This window comes from Hoplias malabaricus, chromosome 8 (assembly GCF_029633855.1).
Source record: "Hoplias malabaricus isolate fHopMal1 chromosome 8, fHopMal1.hap1, whole genome shotgun sequence".
In the NCBI taxonomy this organism is placed as follows: Eukaryota; Metazoa; Chordata; class Actinopteri; order Characiformes; family Erythrinidae; genus Hoplias; species Hoplias malabaricus.
The window spans coordinates 8,815,793-8,840,657 of record NC_089807.1 but is presented as its reverse complement, the minus strand read 5'-3'; the positions used below and the strand labels follow the sequence as shown (position 1 = coordinate 8,840,657).

Here is a 24,865-nt window from a genome sequence, read left to right as displayed (position 1 = left end):
CACTACACTGTCTGTACCTTTAAAGGCACACTACACTGTCTGTACCTTTAAAAATACACTACAGGTCTGTACCTTTAAAAATACACTACAGGTCTGTACCTTTAAAGATACACTACACTGTCTGTACCTTTAAAGATACACTACACTGTCTGTACCTTTAAAGATACACTACACTGTCTGTACCTTTAAATATACACTACACTGTCTGTACCTTTAAAGGCACACTACACTGTCTGTACCTTTAAAGATACACTACACGTCTGTACCTTTAAAAATACACTACAGGTCTGTACCTTTAAAGATACACTACACTGTCTGTACCTTTAAAGATACACTACACTGTCTGTACCTTTAAAGATACACTACACTGTCTGTACCTTTAAATATACACTACACTGTCTGTACCTTTAATGATACACTACACTGTCTGTACCTTTAAAGATACACCACACTGCTGTACCCTTAAAGATACACTACATTGTCTGTACCTTTAAAGATACACTACACTGTCTGTACCTTTAAAGATACACTACACTGCTGTACCTTTAAAGATACACTACACTGTCTGTACCTTTAAAGATACACTACACTGTCTGTACCTTTAAAGATACACTACACTGTCTGTACCTTTAAAGATACACTACACTGTCTGTACCTTTTAAGATATACTACACTGTCTGTACCTTTAAAGACACACTACACTGTCTGTACCTTTAAAGATACACTACACTGTCTGTACCTTTAAATATACACTACACTGTCTGTACCTTTAACGATACACTACACTGTCTGTACCTTTAAAGATACACTACACTGCTGTACCTTTAAAGATACACTACACTGTCTGTACCTTTAAAGATACACTACACTGTCTGTACCTTTAAAGATACACTACACTGCTGTACTTTTTTTTTCCTGAATGTGGCGGGTCAAACTGTTGAAGAGAAGCCAGAGACTGATTTCCAAATTATATTTTTTCATAAATGTGAATAATGTGTTTGAGTGTTAATGATGAGAAAAGACTGAAATAACTCAAAGAAACAACATAAAAACAGATCACTGACTTTATAAGATGCAACATTAATTGGATTATGATTAATATAATGTATTACAATAATTCATGTAAACACCCACCATGTGTTTGGTTATTGATAGTATTAATGATCATGGTCTAAAAGCAATAAAACCTTCAGTGATTAAAGAATCTTTCTGAAAAACAAAACAACACGCCCCTCCGACACATCCTGGAGTGAAGATGATAAATGTTGTGCTTTAAAGAATGATGTGTCTGAGATGTTTCAGAATCAAATGCTGCAGCAAGTGCACAATCTGAACTCCTCATTAGTCCCAGTCTGTGATTAGTGTGAGCGGGTGATTAGTCTCAGCCAGTGATTAGTTTATACCTAAAGCTGCGATGGTGTCAGACTGATTGAATTCTCTCCATTCAGAGTGAATCTCCCCACTTCCACAGTACTTTTTCTTATGCTGATTTTCAAGGTTTTCCTGGAATTCACAGACAAACCATTTCCAGTACGCCAGCTCCGAGAAATCAGTGGAGATCAGCCATTTCTCATACCTTCCTCCAGCTGTGGTGTACTTTTTGTGTGGAACAGAAGTCTTAGAATCAGGTTCTGGGTAGAAACTCTTGTCACTTGCTACTGCTGTTGTGCAAAAGTCTGTACAAAGTTCTATTGTGCCTCTTACATGCCATCCAATCATTCCAGACGATCGATGAAAGTCTGCATTGTGCTTTCCAGGGTGGTCTTCTTGACTGTTGGTACAGACAGCTCCACAGAAGGGGCACTGTACCCAGCAGCACCTGCAGAAGTGTTTGATCAGGATCTCATCAGGGCTCTCTCTGAACTTCTCCATATTTAAGTCTGAAAGTGTGCTGAGGTTTCCTTTTAGCTCCTCAACAACTTTCAAGAGCTCTATGTTTAAAAAGTCCACAAGAACATCACAGTCAGTGATGTCCTTATAAATAGCATCACTCAGATGAACTCTAGTGTCTCCTAACTTATCGACAAGGCTGCTGGAAAATATATTCATCCATGTGTTTACATCTTCCATTTTGTTCATGACTTCCTCTCTTGCCTTTTCAGCTGCAAGATTTACACTGTTCTGTTTCTTTTCAATGTAAGTTCTGATTGTAAAAGCTGCTTTAGGATTTTCTGCTGCAATATACTCTTTAACATTATCTTTGATGAACTGTTCAAAGTGGACTTTAGGCTGGTTCATGTACATTAAGAAGTTTTTAAACTTCTCATCTTTATCTCCCTTTTGTTCTGCCAGTGCTTTCAGAATGTGCTTCTCCAGATCCGCTCTGTTCCCATTAAACGGAGGCTCACTCCTCATTTGTACACAGATGAAGGTCACGGTGTCATTGTACACACTCTGCAGGATGGTGTCTTTAAGTTTACCACAGATCTGAGCCCCGAGCACAGCGGCCGACTCTGCTCCCTGGCAGTGTTTCTCAAAGACTTTGAAGTATTCTTCCTTTTTCTTTTCAAAATAAAAAAGTGGGTCATTTGCCTCTTTGTATTTCCTGTGAAGCTTTGTAAAGTGATCTTTCACCTTTTTACACACATAAAGAGAGAGATCTACAAAAAATTCTTTCTTGAACTCATATGAGTTATCTCTAGGTCTGAAGTCCTGCACTAGTTTTCTGACTTCACGTACAATCTCCTGAATGTAGGCAGAACTGTATCCCTGCTCTGAAACTGGAAACTGATTCATTTTTTTTGTTGTTCGTTCAATAACATTAGAAATTAGCTCTTGAATTGATCTTTGATCTTCGGGTTTAAGAGACTTGAATAACTTGAATGGATTGTACTTGCTCCATTTCATTAAGACGTAATCATTGTAATCAGCAGTGCAAATAAAGTTGTACATTTTAGACTCTGTTTGACGATAAACAAGGCAACGCTCAGAGAAATTTGTCAGAATACTAATCACATCATCTGATATGTTCACACCTTCGATTTTTGGAGCGTTCTGAGCCAGTGCTGATACCCACTCTCTCCACAATGAATCAAACTCTGCTTTCGCCCCCTTTGGATTTCCACTTTGATTTTCTCTACATTTTAAACCAAGCTCTTTGCTTTTTTCAAAGAGGGTCTTCTCGTAGTTGACCATTTGTTCGTCCAGAGATTTTCGAAGCCTTTTCTGTTGAATGTTGTAATCCAATTTTCTTTTTGCATCATTCACAAGTTCTTCATGGAGATGCTCTATTTGTTTCTGAAATGTGTTTTTCCACTGAATCAGAGTTTCTTTTTCACTGTCTTCCTCAAAAAACACTTTAAAAGCCCCTTGCACCCCGTCCATAGTCACTGCCATTTCTCTCACTAGGTCTTGCGTTTCAACTGCTTCCACGTTTCCACTGGAGACTCTGTTAAGCATTGTGTTTTCAATCCCCAGCATGGCACTCCTGAGACTCCAGGTCCACTTCTCATGTTCCTCCTCCAGTTTCCTATAAACAGAAATCTCATGTAAATTCTTGAAACTAAAAACAAAGTTTTCATTCAACAGTGCATTCCACAGGTCATCCACACGCAGCTTAAACTGTGATAACTTCATTCCATTTGTTTGTGATGCACGGTAAACAATTGCCCTCTTTAGCTCCTGAATATTTTCACTGTAGCATGGGTTTGGTGGAGCCATGGGTGGGCTTCCCTCCCAGAGCTGTGCAAAGTATCTCACATCATCCTCTACGTCAAACCCAATGACATCACTGAAACACTCCGCATCACAGACTTCGTCTTTTGCTGCTAACTTTGTCATTTCATCCAGTTTGTCCTGCAAACTTCTCCTTCCCTCCATCATTTTCTCTCCGGCTGTAATATCAGTGACGTTCTGATGCACAAACACACAGCTGGGGCTCAGTCTGACCTGCTTCATCCTCATAAAAGCCTGGACAACAATCTGGAGGATGTCCTGCATCTCTGATGGATTCTCTCCAAAAATATTGATCAAAGTCATGTTTCCAAGACCTACCACAAATGTTGCCAGTTCATTATCGCAATTTATGGTGGCTTTTCCAGACAGCTCTAAAGCTCTGAGACCTTCAGTATCAACAACAAGGATGTAGTCCAGCTTCAGTGTGTGTTTCATCTCCTCAGAGACCTTGACCAGCAGCATGAAAGCACCTCTCGTGCACCTTCCGGCACTGACAGCAAACTGGAGTCCAAACATGGCATTCAGCATGGTGGACTTCCCAGAGCTTTGGATCCCCAAAACCGACAGCACAAAGACCCTCTTGTCCTCCAGTTTATTGATGACCTCTGTTAGAACTGCTGACACCCAGATCAGAGGAACGTGAGCAGCGTCCCCATCCATCAGCTCCATTGGGTGTCCCAATATCAGTAGATCAGCAGCAAGTCCTGGCATGTAAGAGAGACTGAGATTCTGTTCACCTGCCCTTGAAGACACTGAGGCTTCATAAATCTGACCCATTTCCCGGAGCATGTGCTCTAAGCCGAGTGTGGCAGCATTGAGCTTGCGTGAGATTTGTTCCAGGTTTGACTGCTCTTCTTGAAGTTTTTCTGTTTTGACAATTTTCACATCAGTATTTGAGAATTCTTTATCATGTGTTTTTTTTAGACTCAGCACTTCTCTCCATTTCTCGTCGTACTGCTGATGGATGGCAGAAAGTTTGTCAGAAGTGAAATCATCCAGATAAATTGCCATCCACTTGATAAAATACCTTTTCCCACTGTTTGATAATGACCTCAGACTTCCAACAAACAGCCCCATGAGTTCACTGAAGCCTTGTTTCTGCTGCTGCTTTCTCAGTCCCTTCATTTCCAGCTGCTTTTGGGCTTTCTCTGTTTCTAAGTTGTTACTGTGTAGCCGTCGCAGGTCTTTGTTTCTTTGACACCACTCATGCCAGAGCTCTCCCTGGCAGGGGAGATACTTGTTTTTGACTCTGGATGGATCTTCTGTCTTCAGGAATGTCAGAATCTGCTCTGCTGCCTTCTTCCCACTCTGACAGGCTTCACTGCACTCATCCAGCTTCAGCTCTTTGTGTTTTACCAAGTCTTTAATTATGAAAATCGCAGGGCGATCTGAGAGGCACTCCCTGATCACTCTTCTGAGAGCAGCAGAGACGTCAGACTGATTTCTGCCCTTCAGCGCTAACTTGTATTTTCTTTCTCCGATCTTGAAAACAGCATCTTCATTCTGATCTTCTTTATCAGTCAGAACAACAATGAGAGGTGTTGTTGACCTGCAGAGAGTCTGTACAACTGCCCTGTCACTGTTGTCCATGTCCAGATTAGATAAAAATACAACATTTACGGAGGCCAGTTCAGTAAGAATCTTTCTCTGAGGCTCATGTTTGTGGGAATCACCGTGTAGATTACAGAAAGCAACACAGTCACTGAAGTAATCTGTGTTTTTTCCAGAGGGGAGATACCAGGCGATCTCCACCACGCCATCCATCAGTAGACGACTCTTGCTGCTGCCTGGACAGTGTCTGTGGAAGAATGTGTTGTGCTTCTCATTGATGAAGCTGTTCGCCAGCTGGGACTTGGATGAGGAAATGGAACCCATCTTGAAGAACGCCACCATATGAGTCTGGGCTTGGTACATGGGCAGGGACATGTTTTTGACTTTTTTGTCTGAGTTGTCTATAGCCCTCCAGCTCTTACTGACCTGGCACATTGCCCACAGATGAAATCCAATCTCTGTGGAGAAAGGCACCAATAAGGGAATGGCGTATTGACACTGAGAGAGCTTGGTCACCATGGACTGCTGAAGGAATGGGTCAGCACAGAGGAACACTGCCATCTGAATATCCATAGGGTGAATGTGGAGTGTTTTGTTTTGGACACTCGAGGTACTCTCTGCGAGAAGAGCACCAAAGACGTCTCCTGAAGTTAATTTCTGAGACTTTGTTGCTGGTGGTTCAGCTTTGACGGAGATGTATCTTGCTCTGTAATCTACAGTCAGAAGCCTTTGCATGAAAGCGTTAACCTGATCCTGCTCTTTCCTGGGCTCCTCAGGGTGGAGAACGGATGGAGTTATTTCAAGGAAGCTTTCTTTTGTAAGTCTGTCCTCATACTTTCCCTCAAGACCCAGTCTATGTAAGAGCTCTTGTATCTGGCTGTAATTGGAATCTTCTTCCTGAAAAACAATACAAAGCCATGGAAAAATGCATTCATTCAATCATTAAATAAACTAATTCATTCAATCATGGACAAGTAAATAAACACTTTTATAAATGTTCACCATACACTTCTGTAACAGTTTTCTAAAGCTCTGAACAACTTGTGAGAGGATGAGAAAGTAACAATTTCCATGTTGTTTTTCCCATTAGTGATCAATTAAAAATAATAACAAATGAAACGCATAATTTTCTGAAATTAATTGTGACTATTCACATTATCCCTTCTGAATACTAAAGCGTTTAATTACAGAAATCCATTAATTCATTCATTATCTGTAATCCCTTATCCAGTTCAGGGTCGCGGTGGGTCCAGGGCCTACCTGGAATCATTGGGCGCAAGCCGGGAATACACCCTGGAGGGAGCGCCAGTCCTTCACAGGGCAACACAGACACACACACATTCACTCACACACTCACACCTACGGACACTTTTGAGTCACCAATCAACCTCCCAACATGTGTTTTTGAACTGTGGGAGGAAACCGGAGCACCCGGAGGAATCCCACGCAGACACAGAGAGAACACACCACACTCCTCACAAACAGTCACCTGGAGCAACCCCACGCAGACACAGGGAATCTCTGTTTACACTGTTTACTTTCATGCAGTTAGCGCCCTCCTGAATTTAGAGTGGGCTCCTCCATAAATAATCTGAAACAGCAAAAATAAATCAATATTAAGCACCAGTGGAGTGGGAATAAAGCAGTATGTTCATCTCTGCTTTCATGATTCATCTCGTTTCTCTGCCGTGAGCAGAGAGAGAGGAAACCTACCTTACTGGACCTAGCCCTAGTTTGTTTTTTTACCCATTTACAGACACTGGGGCTTCGTAAACACATTAGAGCGGTTTCCAGAGCAAACTGACTGCAGAGCAGCACATGGAGAGGACACACACTCAGAGATTTATACACAGGGTTTTATTAAAATCAGGAATGTCTTTAATTCTCCTGAAGCTTTATTTAATTGCAAATCTAATGTGGAGTTTATAATGGTCAAATGCAGACCTTATAATCTCCCCAGAGAACTCACTTTCATCATACTAACCACAGTGTATATTTCCCCAGATGCTAATGCTAAGCTGGCTATGAAAGAACTTTATGCAGCTATTAGAAAACATCAGAGCAAACACCCTGAGGCTGCTTTTATTGTGACTTCAACCATGCCAACTTGAAGACAGTCCTCCCCAGATTCCACCAATATGTCTCCTGCCACACCAGAAGAGACAAGATTCTGGACCATGTTTATTCCAACCTGGCTGGAGCATACAAAGCATCACCCCTCCCCCACATTAGACAATCTGACCATCTCTCCCTTTTCCTCACACCTCGGTACTCACCATTCATCCAATGTGTGAAATCCATCACAAGGACAATTAAAGTTCGGCCAGAGGGGATAGACGCTGTGCTCCAGGACCAGTTTAGGAACACTGATTGGAATATGTTCACTCACATAGACTTGGATCAGCACGCTTCATCTGTACTGAACCACATCTCCACCACTACAGTGTCACCACCCAGAAACAGATCACTATGTACCCCAACCAAAAGCCTTGGATGAATCAGGATGTCCATCTCCTGCTGAAGGCCTGCTATTTAGCTTTCAGGTTGGGGTACGCACAGGCCTAAAATATAGCCAGAACTGAGCTGAAGAGGGGCATCAAAAAGGCCAAACACCACTACAAGGGGAAGGTAGAAGAACACTTCTCCAACTCCAACCCCCAACGTACGTGGCAAGGACTCCAGATCATCAAAGATTACAGGTCTACCAACCCTTCCCCCACTTCATCTGATGTCTCCTTCCTCAATGAGCTTAACAATTTCTATGATCATTTTGAGAGAGGGAACCCAACAACTGCAACCAAGGCAGATGTGCAGACCACCAACCACTGACTCTTTTTCCCACCGATGTAAGAGCGGCACTGAGCAGTATCAAAGTCCATAAGGCTGCAGGTCCTGATGGCATGCCTGGACATGTTCTCAGAGCATGTTCTGGAGAGCTGGCAGGAGTACTGACGGACATATTCAACTTGTCCTTGGCCCGTGCTGTGGTGCCGAGCTGCTTCAAAACCTCTATCGTCTCGATACTCAAAAACTCTAACCCATCAAGACTCAACAACTACTGCCCGATAGCCCTCGCCGCCATCATCACAAATTGCTTCGAGCAGCTGGTCCTAGTGCACCTAAAATCCAATTTGCATACCACCAGAATAGGAGCACAGAGGATGCAGTCACTACAGCACTGAACTCTGTCCTCTCACACCTGGACAATAAAAACACCTCTGTCAGGATGCTGTTCATAGACTTCAGTTCAGCATTCAACACTGTCATCCCCTCAAAACTTATCACAGAACTCACAGACTTAGGCATCAGTTCCCTCATGTGCAACTGGTTACTGGACTTCCTGACCAACCGACCTCAACATGTCTGGTTGGATAACCACTGCTCATCTAGTATTACTATAAACACAGGTGAACCACAAGGCTGTGTCATGAGTCCCTTCCTCTATTCTTTACCCATGCCTGAAAACCTGTTGATGGCTCCAACATCATCATTAAGTTCGCAGATGACACCACAGTGATCGACTTCCTCAAAGATAACGATGAGACTGCCTATAGGAAGGAGGTGGATCATCTGGCTGAGTCGTGTGACAACAACAACCTTCTTCTCAACATTGATAAGACTAAGGAACTCATTGTGGACTTCAGAAGGAATGCTGATCCACATCCACCCATTCACATCAAGGGGACGGCAGTGGAGCATGTGAACAGCTACACATTCCTGGGGTTCCACATCTCAGAGGATCTCACCTGGATGAGCGGCTGCTCCAAGGTGATCAAGAAAGCTCACCAGTGCCTCTTTTTTCTGAGGACTCTGAGGAAGAACCACCTGTCCTCAGACATTCTGGTGAATGTTTATTGCTGCACTATTGAGAGCATCTTGACTAACTGCATCACAGTATGGTATTGGTGCTGCTCTGCCTCATACTGGAAGGCACTGCAGAGGGTGGTGAAAGCTGCCCAACACATCATCGGAGCACCACTTCCTGCCATAGACGACATCTATAAGAAGCGGTGTCTAAAAAGGACTGGGAAAATCATCAAAGATCCCAGTCACCCAGCACACCGACTCTTCACCCTCATGCCCTCTGTTGTGTGTACATGTCATTGAATAAATATGCACTACAACGCGCTCAACTTTTGTTCAGAATCAGCTTCTCATCACTGGTAAAGACTCGGCTTTCCTCTCAATCATTCCCGCAGCTTCACAGTGATTTAAACAGAGTTCAATAGCGAAGCAGTTGAAGTGCAGCGAAACGAGATGAGTCATTGTATAAATGCTGGGCTTTGTCCCGCCCATCGAACGCTCAGCGTCTCTGGGCTGGCCTCGGCTGGCCCAGACACTCAGCTTCTGCATGATGATTGGATGATCTGTCTGAGGCTGAATCCTTTCTTGATTGACAGCAAAATGAGCGAATCAGCGATCCTTTGGTGTAAAGATCCGTGGGAGCACAGGCGGACACACTTCACATGGGCCAAGGCCGTTTAAGCAGCCTAGCTCTGCTGGCCATTGAGAGGACACTAGTCAAGTCCCTGGAAAAGACGCCTTGTTGGTACGACAGGGTCACAGATCATTTTCTTAAAAAGGAACTGAGGGTAGAATTTACGTATAAACCGACACATTTTATGATGTAGGCCGAAATTGAGCTTCCCCTCCTTGAAAGACCAGCATCCGCCACTGATTCACACTATACCCAAATAATTTACTGTAAATTTGTAATATACTTATTTATATTATTTTTTTTACTACTAAGCACTTCTGGATGGATGCAAACTACATTTCGTTGCTTTGTACTTGCGACATGTGAAATGACAAAGTTGAATTCTATCCTATTCTATTCTAATGACTAAAGTACAAAGAACAGATTTCCAAAGTTGTCTCTAACAACTCGATTGTATTTCGTAAATATAAAACTGTTTAGTGCCCGATGACTGCAGCACCCTACAACAAGTTGTTTTCCATCTCCTTTCCTCTTAATTTATCTTCAGATTTTTGCAAAATCTTTAAAAAAAATCCAAGAACCAAGAGTCAGAACCTGCTTCCTCTGAAACATTTGGCCAAACAACAAGAAACAAATGTTTCTTCAAGAACTTCCACTAACTTCAATCCTGGACGTTACACAATTTCCTGATGTTATGTTGATTAGGAATTGTTTGAATGAATATTTATAGAGCTGTCCTGGGGTGGAATGTCACCCCGTCCAAGCTGAACTCTGAACTGAGAGTTCTCAGGGAGGTCCTCAGGGATTGAGGATTGGAGCATCTCTTGCTCCTGATTTGATGTTTCCTGTACCCAATTTATGACACTTGACAAGACAAAGACTTAAGGAAAGTCCTTGTTGGAACCTATCCAATGATTCTGAACTATGCTTTTGCAATATAAAAGATTATATGTTAACACAAAGTAATATTATTCAGACAAACCCATGTTTTAAGTAATTCTTAACCAAATAACACACAGAGTATGTGGCTTCCTTGGTTCCTACATACGTTTATATAAAAATGTGATTTTAAACACATGTAAATTAATTCCACCCATTTCGATTGTCCAAATGGAATTAATTTCACAGTTGTACACATATGTAACTTAAAATCGTTTTGAACCAATGGGATTTAAGGTTTAATTCTATAGTTTGAGAAGTTCTTGATTAAGCAGTTTTACATAGAGCATAAACTGATCTTTGGAGTCTCTGCTAACAGCAAAGATTCCTCTCTTGACCCTATGAGACCTTTGGTCATAAACCGCCCTGGAGTGTGGTTTACGATCCTTCTCTGCTCGATTATCTCAAATTCCCATCTGGGCTTGAGTGAACTAGAGATATCTCTGAAGACCATTTGAAAGTCTAAGTATTAAAGTCAAATCCCAAAAGTCAAATTTTTGTTTAGATATTAATAAAACATTCATCTCCACTACTATATATATATATATATATATGTGTAGAAATAAGACATAATTACCGTTTTGCTACAGATTTGTTATTTTCCACAAACTGTGAATAGGGAATGAGGGAATAGGGAAAATGATTGAAAAAGACACTGAATTAATTTTAAAAATATTTTTTTTACCTTAAAATGTTTTTTTTTCTGTGTTCTGTTTTCTCTGGTGCTGGCTTGGTCAGCCATTTCGTTCTTCATCAGTTTACTGATAACCCACTGCTTCTGGATATCCTCTGCTGCTCGCTGTTTTTATGGAGTTCCTTGTAATCACGGGGCACGGATGTGGACAAACAGAAGCTGGTGATTGGTGGCTCTTACAGCTGTATTCTTGTAAATCACGTGATTGTTTTAATCCAAAGCATTTCAGTAGATAACGCCTACATCTTCTTTGCCTAATAACCTTGGGCTGTGTTTATGAATATAACCTTCAGGACTGGCTTCAATTAATGTCAAATACAGCACCAGTCAAAAGTTTGTACACACCTCTTCATTAGTGATAGGTTTAATAGGGCTGTTCACCGTACAGAACTATGTACCAGCTCTTGCCTCTGCACAACCCCAGTTATGGCCTCAGACATATTATGAGAGAACACATTTAGAAAGAACACATTATGAGAGAACGCATTTAGAGAGAATGCATTAACTCTAAGAACCCTATCTATATAGCTATTTTGCTATTCCATTTTTGTCAGTGCCTCTTTCAGTTGCATTTAAACAGTAATTATGTGACATAGCCATATTCAATATGTTTTATTTAAAGACCCTTGGCTACTCAAATATGTAATCACTTGAGGTACCTAGTGCCTGCTTTTTTTCATATTTCTCAATGTATAGCCTTGAAATCATACTCCCACATCAGATATCTTGACACCGATTGTTAGTTTGAGGTGTCTGTTAGTTGAAAACGTAAGCATTCTTTATGCTAATTTATTACATGTCATATTATTGTGACAAAATAAATTTGCAGCATCAGACGGACATATTTTTGTTGATATTCTAAGGTCTGGGATGTATGACTGATAAACCTCTGACAGTCACAGCAGGCCCAGATTTTCAGGAATTTAGTTCAGGGCAAATATGGACAATATCTCAACAAATAAAAATATTTTGGTACTTTGGCAGTTTTCTCAGCTGCTGATAATATCAACAATTATTATCATTATTATCTTTTAAAATATGATGAAATAATACTTGTTTATTTAGAATACAGACAATAAAGAGTTATTTAAGCTTTTTAGTATATATTTAGAGCAGTGGCGATTGCTCTAAGACTGCAAGGGAAGCTCAGCTTCCTCTAAAATGTAAAAAAATAAGTGATCAAAGATACTATTGTGTGTACATGTCATTGAATAAATATGCACTACAATGCGCTCAACTTTTGTTCAGAATCTGCTTCTTATCACTGGTAAAGACACGGCTTTCCTCTCAATCATTCCCGCAGCTTCACAGTGCTTTAAACAGCGAGGACGCTGAGCGTCCACAAAGTTCAATAGTGAAGCAGCGAAGTGCAGCGAAACGAGACGAGTCATTGGATAAATGCTGGGTTTTGTCCCGCCCATCGGACGCTCAGCGTCTCTGGGGGTCTATGGGGCAGTGGGCTGGCCTCGGCTGGCCCGGACGCTCAGCTTCTGCATGATGATTGGATGATCTCTCTGAGGCTGAATCCCTTTTTGATTGACAGCTAAATGAGCGAATCAGCTAGTCAAGTCCCTGGAAAAGACGCCCTGTTGGTACGACAGGGTCACAAATAATTTTCTTAAAAAGGAACGGAGGGTAGAATTTACGTATAAATAAACCGACACATTTTATGATGTAGGCCGAAATTGAGCTTCCCCTCCTTGAAAGACCAGCATCCGCCACTGATTTAGAGAGACCGCATTTAGAGAGACCACATTTAGAGAGATCGCATTTAGAGAGACCACATTTAGAGAGACCGCATTTAGATAGACCACGTTTAGAGAGAACACGTTATGAAAGAACACATTTAGAGATATTGCATTTAGAGAGACCGCATTTAGAGAGAACACGTTTAGAGAGAACTCATTATGAGAGAACACATTTAGAGATACCGCATTTAGAGAGAACACATTTAGAGAGACTGCATTTAGAGAGAACACGTTTAGAGAGAACACGTTTAGAGAGAACATATTTAGAGAGAACACGTTTAGAGAGACCGCATTTAGAGAGACCGCATTTAGAGAGACCACGTTTAGAGAGAACACGTTATGAAAGAACACATTTAGAGAGATTGCATTTAGAGAGACCGCATTTAGAGAGAAGACATTAAGAGAGAACACGTTTAGAGAGAACTCATTATGAGAGAACACATTTAGAGATACCGCATTTAGAGAGACCGCATTTAGAGAGAACACATTTAGAGAGACCGCATTTAGAGAGAACACGTTTAGAGAGAACATGTTTAGAGAGAACACATTTAGAGAGAACGCATTTAGAGAGACCGCATTTAGAGAGACCACATTTAGAGAGAACACGTTTAGAGAGACCACGTATAGAGAGACCGCATTTAGAGAGACCACGTTTAGAGAGAACACGTTTAGAGAGAACCTGTTTAGAGAGAACACATTATGAGAGAACATGTTTAGAGAAACCGCATCTAGAGAGACCGCATTTAGAGAGAAGACATTAAGAAAGAACACGTTTAGAGAGAAGACATTTAGAGAGAACATGTTTAGAGAGACCGCATTTAGAGGGAACACATTTAGAGAGACCACATTTAGAGAGAACATGTTTAGAGAGAACACATTTAGAGAGACCCCTCCCCAGATCACCACCTTAACGTAATGGTGAGGTTTGCATGCCTGCGTGAGCCTAGGAGATATGTTGTCGGGGGCAATATCCCCTGGTAAGGTGTCCCCAGGCAAACTGGTTCTAGGTGATGGGCCAGACAAAGAGTGATCCACAAAGACCAAGATGAAGAGATTAAGAACAGGGACACAGCTTCTTTTGCCCGGAGTAGGAGCCAGGCCTGGGGAAGGTGCTCCTTGGCGAGCGCCTGGTGGCCGGGCTTTCACTCATGGGGTCCGGCCGGGCTCAGCCCGAAGGAGTAAAATGGGTCCTCATTCTGGGCTCTCCATTGTTCTGCTGGGGGACTTCAATGCTTACGTAGGTAAGGACAGTGAGACCTGGAGGGGCGTGATTGGGAGGAACGGCCCCGCTGCTCTGAACCCGAGTGGTGTTCAGTTATTGGATTTCTGTGCCCGTCTCAGTTTGTCCATTACGAACACCATGTTCGAGCATAAGTACACCTGGCATCAGAATACCCTAGGCCGCATTTCGATGATCGACTTTATAGTCGTATCATCAGACCTGCGGCCATATGTTCTGGAAACTTGGGTGAAGAGAGGTGCTGAGCTGTCAACTGTTCACCACCTTGTGGTGAGTTGGATCAGATGGTGGGAGAGGATGCCGGACAGACCTGGCAGGCCTAAACGTGTGCTGAGGGTTTGCTGGGAACGTTTGGCAGAGGAACTTGTTAGAAAGATCTTCAACTCCCACATCTCGCAGAGCTTCAACTGCATCCCGGGGGAGGGCTGTGACATTGAGTCCTAATGGGCCATGTTCTGCACCTCCATTGTTGAGGTGTCTGAACGGAGCTGTGGCTGCAAGGTTGTCGGTGCCTGTCTGGGTGGCAATACCCGCACTCGGTGGTGGACACCCCGGGTGAGGGGGTCAGTCAAGCTGAAGAAAGAGTCCTATTGAGCCTGGACTCCGGAGGCAGCTGACAGGTACAGAGGAGCCAAGCGGCTCGTGGCTTCAGCTGTCACTGAGGCAAACATGGTGAGAACATGGAAAATGACTTTCAGTCAGCTCTGGCAAATCATCAGGCGACAAAGGAGGGGAAAGCGGCTTTCCTCCAACACTGTATATGGTGGGGGTGGGGAGCTGTTGACCTCGACTGGGGACGTCATTAGGCTGTGGAAGGAATACTTTGAGGATCTTCTCAATCCCACCAGCACATCTTTCACAGGAGAAGTAGAGTTTGGGGACCCCGTGGTGGGGGCTCGTCTATCACTGGGGCTGAGGTGGCTGAGGTGGTAGGAAAACTCCTTGGCTGTAGGGCCACGGGGGTGGATGAAGTTTGCCCCGGGTTCCTCAAGGCTCTGGATGTTGTGGAGCTGTCCTGGCTGACACGTCATTGCAACATTGTGTGGACATCGGGGGCAGTGCCTCTGGACTGGCAGACTGGGGTGGTGGTTCCCCTTTTTAAAAAGGGGGATCGGAGGGTGTGTTCCACTGATACTGATACGTCAGCAGTCGTCATTGGTGTCGTCATTTCCGGCTGACAGTTCGCGCGCCCAGTTTGTTTGTTTGCTTGCTGCTGTTTAGTACTGTTCCTAAGCTCTTTACTTAAAGTCTTTACTGTTAATACCTTGTTAACTTATCCTTATTAGTTGTGCTTAGTGTTAGTTGTACATTGTTAATACCACTACCATTTTATTATTGTTGTTTTCATATTAATAACTTCTCTCAATTAATAACTCCTTCTCTCCTGATTATGGCGACCGCGGAGGAACGATCTCTCTCCAGGCTCAGCACAGAGCTCGAGCAGTTGGGCCGCCGAATTCAGCGTCTCCTGGAGAAGCAGACGGAGCTCCAGCGGGAGAAGACGAGGCTCGAGGCCGCCCGCGATGCCTCCTACGCGGCCGTTGGCACGCCAGCTCCTCCGTCGCGACGGCTCCCCGGGATGGCCATCTTCACTCCAGCCCCGAGCTGGGAGCGTCAGCGTGGGCGTGGGAAGCCGAGGTCGTCTCCCCCTCTAACGCAGCCAGTCTTCACCTCTACTAACCGGTTTGAGGTGCTCAGCTCCTGGCCCTCACCTGCACCGGAACCGACACCGAGAACTAAACAGGGCGGTGTTCTTATCATCGGCGACTCTATAGTCAGACATTTAAGAGTCTCAGGCACAAAGAGTAACGCTACTGTGTCCTGTCTTCCAGGTGCTCGTGTCCTGGATGTTGCCAGGCGACTTCCCTCGGCGCTGCGGCAGCGTGAGGATCTCGGCACCGTCGTTCTCCACATGGGGACGAACAACACTTCCGCCCGCCGCAGCGAGGTCCTGAAGGAGCACTATCGTTCGCTTCTGGAGACCGCTCAGAAGAAGACGGACGCCAGGATCGTCACCCACCTACAGACGAGGATGTGAGGCTTACAGCAGGCTCTTCGCACTCCACTCCTGGCTCCGGGTTTGGTGTGGCACTGTTGGCGTGGACTACGTCGACCACTGGGAGTGTTTTCGGGAGCATCCTGCCCTCTACCGCCGGGATGGGCTTCACCCTAGTCGTCTAGGTTCTGCAGTTCTCTCTGGGAACATTGAGGATGTTCTTCACCAGGCTTGACTAACCCCACCCACCAGCACAAACCAGGCAAGTAGATTACACAGCGAACAGGTAAGTGATTTTAAGGATACACTTACAGATAATGGCCATTTGTTTGCCCATAGTAAGTGTATATCTACAAAGCTTGCTTTAAGAAATATAAAAATTTGTTACAGTATCAAGACTGTGTCTGTCCCCAGAATCAAACTTAAACCCAGAAAATATCAAACAACGTGCCCCAATAACCTAATCACTATTAAACCATCAGAAACAGAGGGTAGTATCATTCCCACAGACCTAAAGTTTGGCCTACTCAATATAAGAGCACTTAACTCTAAAGCAGTCATTATACATGAAATAATAATGGATCAGAAACTTGATGTGTTACGCCTTAGTGAAACTTGGGTCAGAAATGATGAATATTTAGCACTAAATCAAGCCACTCCTACAGGCTATAACTATGTACACAGCCCCAGACTGACAGGCAAAGGGGGTAGATTATGTATAATTTACAAAAATAATTTAATTATTAACCAAAACATGGTTACAACTGTACTTCCTTCGAAATTATGTACATTAACATAATTAACCCCGCCACAAATAAGAACACTATCTCCTTATTAAACATTTATAGACCACCAGGGCCCTATTCAGAATTTATAAAAGAATTTGGTGAACTAGCTGCTAATTTAGCAGTGTCATGTGATAAGTTAATAATTGTAGGAGACTTTAACATTCATTTTGAGAAAAGTGATGATCCCCTAAAAAAGGCATTCACATCAATCATAGATTCTGTTGGTTTCATACAAAATGTATCAGGTTCTACTCATTATTGTAATCACACACTAGACTTGGTTTTGACCCTGGGCACGAACATAAAAAACCTAAATATTCTCCCTCAGTCTTCCACGGTCTCAGACCACTACCTAATTTCATATGAACTGAGTTTAGATATTAAAAAAATGTACATGCCCACATTATTATCTAAAGCGCTCACTAACCCCATCTACAGCCCCTAAATTTACTGAAAACATCACTGATTTATTGACCTCAGTCAGTAGTCCAGCAGACCCACTGGAGCTGGACAGACTAACGGACTACTTAGATAACACTCTTCGATCAACTTTAGATAGTGTAGCACCGCTTAAGCGTAAAAAGCTACAACAGAAAAATCTCGCTCCCTGATATAATGAAGAAACACTCACCCTAAAACAAACCATAAGGAAATTAGAGCGGAAATGGCGGTCGACTAAACTGGAAGTATTTCACTTTGCCTGGAAAGACAGCTTTATCCAATATAGAAGGGCACTCGTCAATGCACGTTCAGCACATCTGTCCTCACTGATTGAAAATAATAAACACAATCCTAGAGCACTCTTTAATGTAATCTCTAAACTTACAAACAATCGGGCAGCTACTGATCCACAGATCCCAGCCATTCACACCAGCAATGCTTTTATGGACTTTTTTAACAATAAGATTGAAAATATTATACAAACAATAAATACCATATTACTAAATCCAGCCTGTCTGTCATCTGGTGTGGATGATATAGAACAAAACAAAGAAGAAAGACTAGAGGACTTTGACCCACTACCACAGCTAGAACTAGAGAAAATCATCTACTCGTCAAATTGTACGACCTGCACACTTGATGCAATACCAACAAAACTATTTAAATAATTATTACCAGTCATAATCAATCCCATTTTAACAATCATAAATTCGTCCCTTAGACTAGGTCACATACCCAAAGCATTTAAACTAGCAGTTATTAAACCCCTGATCAAAAAACCGAATCTTGATCCTAGTGTACTATCCAATTACAGACCCATCTCTAACCTTCCCTTCATATCTAAGATCTTAGAAAAAGTTGTGGCCCAACAACTTAGGTCATACTTGCATAAGAATAACATATATGAAAAATCTGGTTTTCAATCTGGTTTTAGGCCACACCATAGCACAGAAACAGCTTTAGTTAAGATAACAAACGATCTTCTTCTCGCCTCTGATCGAGGCTGCGTATCCATGCTAGTTCTACTAGACCTAAGTGCAGCTTTCGATACAATTGATCATACTATTCTGCTAGAAAGATTAAAAAACATGGTTGGAATAACAGGAACAGCCCTATCATGGTTTAAGTCTTACCTCACAGATCGCTATCAGTTTGTAAACGTAAATAATGTTTCTTCTACTCATACAAAAATGAGATTTGGAGTTCCCCAAGGCTCCATTTTAGGACCTTTACTATTCATATTATACATGCTGCCACTGGGCAGAGTTATTAGCAGGCATGGTATTACCTTCCACAGTTATGCAGATGACACACAGTTATACATATCAGCCAAACCAGATGACAAACCTACACTAAAGAATATGGAGGACTGTGTTAAAGAAGTGAAGCATTGGATGTCATACAATTTTCTTCTGCTAAACAGCGACAAAACTGAGGTTCTCCTTCTAGGTCCAAAACCTGCTATAAATAAGGTATCAGACTTAATACATAATTTTGACTTCCCTGTTCTCCCTAGCTCATCAGCTAAAAATCTGGGTGTTATAATTGATTCAGATCTATCATTTGATCAGCATATAGGTAACATTACAAGAACAGCTTTCCTACATCTTCGGAACCTCACTAAGTTAAGAAATTCCTTATCCCTCCCAGATGCGGAAAAATTAGTTCACGCTTTTATTACATCAAGATTAGATTATTGCAATGCACTTTTATCAGGATGCTCCAGCAGAAACTTGAGTAAACTCCAGTTAATTCAAAATGCTGCAGCCAGGGTCCTCACTAAAACTAGAAAATTTGATCATATCAGCCCAGTATTATCGGCCCTTCACTGGCTTCCAGTTAAATTCCGTATTGATTACAAAATTCTTTTACTCACGTATAAATCCTTACATGGTCTCGCCCCTGAATACTTGCAAGACCTCATCACGCACTATGAACCACCAAGATTACTCAGATCTCAGGGCGCCGGCCTCTTACTAGTACCCAGAATTCATAAGACTTCAGCGGGGGGGAAAGCCTTCTCCTACAAAGCCCCTCAGCTCTGGACCAATCTTCCAGCTAGTGTTCGGGACGCAGACACAGTCACTATGTTTAAGTCTAGGCTCAAAACACACTTGTTCAGTTTATCCTTTGGCAACTAACCTCTGTCTAGTTTAAGGTTGTCATTTCAGGAACTCATGGACATGGAGAATCAGGGTAAACCTGGATGATGTGCTCACAATTTCTCTTGCTTGGAACGAAAGGATGTCTTTGCCTGAGCTCCTTCTGGTTTCCCTACTCCCAGTCTGTTACAGTCAGATCCGTCACTACACTAAAGAAAATATTCACATGCTCTTATTCTCTGCTGCACTCAACTAAACTAACTGCTTCCCTTTACTGTTTTACCCACTGATGGCCCACTGATGGAAGATTGTTTGCTGGATTCTCCTGCAGACCAGACCAGACCAGACCAGCTGCTCACCTTATTATTATTATTATTATTATTATTATTATTATTATTATTATGTAGCATAATGACACTTCATTGGTGATCATTTAAAATGCAATCTATAGTTTGATCAGAGGAGGATGGGCCCCCTTTGTGAGTCTTGGTTCCTCCCAAGGTTTCTTCCTCCAGCCTCGAGGGAGTTTTTCCTTGCCACTGTCGCCTTCGGCTTGCTTGCATTGGGCTTTGATTTAAATGTTCTGTTTTGAAACTGTGAAGCTGCTTTGTGACAACATCAGTTGTAAAAGGCGCTATACAAATAAATTTGATTTGATTTGATTTGATTCCAACTAAAGGGGGATCACACTCCTCAGCCTCCCCGCTAAGGTCTATGCGGGGGTACTGGAGAAGAGAGTTTGACTGACATTTGAACCTAGGATCTAGGAGTAACAATGCAATTTTTTTTTCTTAACAAGTAAATATGACTCAAATTAAGATAAAATACTATTTTTGAGCAATTTTTACTTATTAACTGATTTTACTATTTATATTTTTCAAGGTTTTTGTAGGTTTCACATTAAATAATATTGCATTAGATAAACAAATATAAACTAAAAAGCTTAAATAATTCTTTATTGTGTGTATTCTAAACAACCAGCTCTTTACCCTCACTAGGATCCTGGAGGGTGCGTGGGAGTTTGCTCAACCAGTCTGTAGGGAGTGCTCTGGGAGTATGAGGTACTGGGCTCTTTGCTACGAGTCATCCAGTCCCTGTACAAACAGAGCAGGAGTCTGGTTTGTATGGCTGGCAGTAAGTCCGACTGGTTTCCGGTCGGAGTTGGACTCCGTCAGGGTTGCCTGTTGTCACCGGTTCTGTTCATAATTTTTAAGATCAGAATTTCTCAGTGTAGCCAAGTGGTGGAAGGTGTCTGGTTCGGTGGTCTCAGGACTCCATATCTGCTTTTTGAGGATGATGTGGTCTTGTTGGCTTCATCGAGGCGGGACCTCCAGTTTTTCTTTTCTTGCTGGACCAGTTTGCAGCCGAGTGTGAAGCGGTAGGGATGAGGATCAGCACTTCCAAATCCGAGTCCATAGTACTCAGTCAGAAAAGGGTGGAGTGCTCTCTCCAGGTTGGAAGTGAGATCCTGCCTCAAGTGGAGGAGTTTAAATACCTCGGTGTCTTGTTCACGACTGAGGGAAATATGGAGTGGGAGATTGACAGGTGGATCGATGCAGCGTCAGCACTAATGCGGGCTCTGTACCGGTCCATTGTGGTTTCCAAACATCAGGACATTGTGGTTTTACTTGCTGTTTGTCCTGGTTTCTGTTTCTCTCTCTGTGTCAGTCCTGGAACCACCCTCAATGCAGAGGGTCTGCTTATTTTAATCAGTCTCTGAAGCAGTCACATCCCCCACCCCCTCAGTCCCTGTCAACCATAGCATTTACATAGTGTATTCAGTGTAAATGCATCCTGTTTATTGCTCAAGTACTGCATATTGTCAGGAACGCTGGGTGGACTGACGGAGGCGGACGCACTTGCTTAAACACAATACTTTTATTTAAACAAATGATAACAAAACAAAGACAGACAGACTTGGATCACATGACAGGATACTTAGACAAAGAAAGACCTAGACAGGGAGACTTGGGCAGAAAGACTTAAACAGAGACCTAGACTAAAGAGACAGATACAGACTAAACCTAAACAGAGGGAACTAGACAAACAGAGAAACCTTGACAAAGAGCTTATACAGAGACCTGAACAGAGAGAGCTAATAGACTACAGACAGAAACCACAAAAGTACACAAAACGCAGGAAAGGAAACACTAACAGACCAGAGAAACAAACTAGAGAGACACAACCCGACTTGATAGGGAGAATGATGATGATGATGATGATGGAGTTAGAGAAGAAGAAGATGATTATTAGATAAGGTGACGATGATGATGATGATGATGATGATGATGATGATGATGATGATGAGACAAGACAACAAGACCAGAGACAAACAAGTGAATGTGGAATGTCCCACAATCACACAGAGAGACAAGTGAACTTAAATGCACACCAGAGACAAGGAACACCTGGGACAGTTAACGAGAGGGCAGGATTACAAATGAGACACTGATGATGAGGAGGAACAAAGGCGGGACTAGGGCGGAGACAGGAACAACAACAAAGTGAGCTAAGTGAGCACATGGTTGAAACAACAGACAAGACAGGGCCAGGGCGTGACAGATATAAAGTCAAAAACAGACAAGGTGGTACAGCAGGTAGTGTCACAGTCACACAGCGCCAGGGACCTGGGGGTTGTGGGTTCAATTCCCGCTCCAGGTGACTGTCTATGAGGAGTTGGTGTGTTCTCCCCGTGTCCGCTTGGGTTTCCTCCGGGTGCTCCGGTTTCCTCCCACAGTCCAAAAACACACGTTGGTAGGTGGATTGGCGACTAAAAAGTGTTCGTAGGAGTGTGTGAGTGTGTCTGTGTTGCCCTGTGAAGGACTGGTGCCCCCTCCAGGGTGTATTCCCGCCTTGTGCCCAATGATTCCAGGTAGGCTCTGGACACACCGCGACCCTGAACTGGATAAGGGTTACAGATAATGAATGAATGTATTGTATTTTATTTATTTATTTATTATTATTTATTTTATTTATGTATTTATGTATTTATCTTTTATTCTCCACAGTTGTATAATGAACGATTACAGAGATCCCCCTCTCCTTCTGGAGAAGAGAATGTAATGAACCTTTAGGGAACACAACTGGACTCTAACACCACTGCTGTACCTTTAAAGATACACTGCACCGCTGTACTTTTCTTTCCTGACGGTGGCTGGTCGCTCCTGTAAACTGTGATTGCTGGAGGCTCCGTTTGAAGCAGCGGGGGAAACTGGGTCTCACTGTGTGACAACAGTGGGTCTTTCTGCTTTTACTTTTTTTTTACTTTATTTTCTGTGGCTGGGGAACGGTACAGAATTAAAAAGTGTGTGTTACTCCACAGAAACACTAGTTAGTTAGTGATTATTTTGACCTACACTTAGGGAAGTTTCAGTGTGATTTAAATAAACCCCAGTCAAATGTAAATAAAGTGTATCTGTAGCACACTGATATTATCTTTGTGTAAAATTAAATAAATAAATAATCAAGGCCCAGACGCCTCCAGCAGCTGACTCTATCATAGTCTTCACACGGAACCTGAAGCCACATCTCTCTGTGACCCACTGAGCACTGATCTAAGAGCCCACTGTAACACACCACACTGCGCTGACGCTGCGCTGAACTCTATCTGGGTTTGAGCGCTGAGTAGACGCTGAGTACTGCACTTATGCTGTGTTTATTGTTCCTCTGTATCAGCGTCTGATCTCAGGGGGAGTTAAGACCTGCACCTCTCTGTACGAGCGATACACACTCTGTCTGAAGCTCTTCTGTGAGTGGCTCTGGATAAGAGAGCGTCTGCTAAAGGCTGTAAATGAAAATGTAATGTAAATCACACTAAAATGCCCTCACACAGCACACACTGTGTAAGTCAGACACTGTGTAATCTGTGGGAGTGTGTGTCGAGCTCATTCTCCTGAAGATTCCTTTGAGCCCTAACTATGAAGAGCCATAAACATGAATAAAGTCCTAAATGACATTGTTCACTGACCTGTGAGTCCCTGCCCTGCCCAGAGTCCAGCAGCGGTTACAACATACAACTCACTCATCTCCTGGTAGACCTTTAACCTCAGAACTCTACATCAGTAAATAACACTTTAGAAACACACTGGAGCATCTTTTCAGTGGTGTTCTGTCTGTGTTAGGCCTGATAACAAATATAAACTCAACACAGCCTTTCACTCACTGAACTGTAGCAGAGGGTCTGGAGTTGTGCTGCAGGGAGAGCGGAGCGAGGTTCTGGTGCTGGTTCTGATTTGTGTCCTGGTCCAAACTCAGTAAAGGTCACTTTTACAGCACTTAACAATATCTTATAATTACAGAGTATTTAAGGGTGTAATAAATGGAAATGGCTACAATTATATATTAATTTACAGCACAAAACAAAGTCTTATTCAAAAGAGATTGTTATTATTATTTTAAATCATTTATCATCTCAGTAACATGCTGCTTGTATAAATCATATATAATCACAATAAACAGAAACATAAACACAGTAAAAAGATGTTTGTTCTAAAATGTAGATGCTGTGCTGTGAGCGAGTGAAGAACAGTGTGTTTCCTGATGTTTCTCCTGATCGTATGGATTTGTTAAATCTTCAGCACACTTCATTTAACACAGTGAAGTATTAATTACCCTCTGACACTAGGCACTGGACGATCACCTCAAATAACACTGGACTGTCTCACACACACACACACACACACACACACACATACACACACACGCACACACACAAACACACCCCCACAAACACACACACACACACACAAACACACCCCAACAAACACACACACACACACACCCACAAACACACACACACACAAAAAAAACACAGACACAAACACACACACAAACACACCCACACACACACACACACAAAAACACACACACACAAAAACACACACACATCACTGGAATAATGATTGGGTTGGGTTTATTTGTTAAACTCCTGAACAGAGCTGTGAGTGCCTTTAGGGCAGTGAGAAGGTGCAGGGCCTGTTTTCTAATAAAAGTAAGTGTAGGACAATAATGTGTAACTATAAAACTCAGTTTAGAAAACTACCGTAATACCTCTGTCACATTAGCGTATACACTGTATATAAGGGCTGACAGGGCCCAGGCCACAGAGACGGAGCCACAGTGAGAGAGGCTCATTGAGGCGCCGTGTACTGTAACCCCCTCTACCGTAAACACTGTGTATATGCGCACTCAGAAACCTCAGAAGGCAGACACGTGGCCTAGATCTCAGACAGTAAACGGACTTCGACCTGAACT

The 24,865-nt window shown here is 42.7% G+C and overlaps 1 protein-coding gene across 1 annotated transcript; it reads right to left on the bottom strand.

Moving 5' to 3' along the window:
* Nucleotides 1-1,392: 1,392 nt before the first annotated feature.
* LOC136705542 (interferon-induced very large GTPase 1-like) lies at nt 1,393-7,405 on the bottom strand. The gene is made up of 2 exons (XM_066679170.1): nt 7,334-7,405; nt 1,393-6,123 (listed from the first exon to the last, which is right to left on the bottom strand). Exons 1-2 carry the CDS (start codon nt 7,403-7,405, stop codon nt 1,393-1,395), a joined length of 4,803 nt encoding a protein of 1,600 aa, XP_066535267.1.
* Nucleotides 7,406-24,865: the final 17,460 nt, after the last annotated feature.

Bases quoted from the DNA above. Each gene is read 5' to 3' on its own strand.
- LOC136705542 (XM_066679170.1), bottom strand. From the start codon at position 7,405: ATGGTCCAGAATCTTGTCTCTTCTGGTGTGGCAGGAGACATATTGGTG. The intron at 6,124-7,333 runs GTTGGCATGGTT...ATTGTTTTTCAG, and splicing joins CTGGGGAGGACTGTCTTCAA to GAAGAAGATTCCAATTACAG.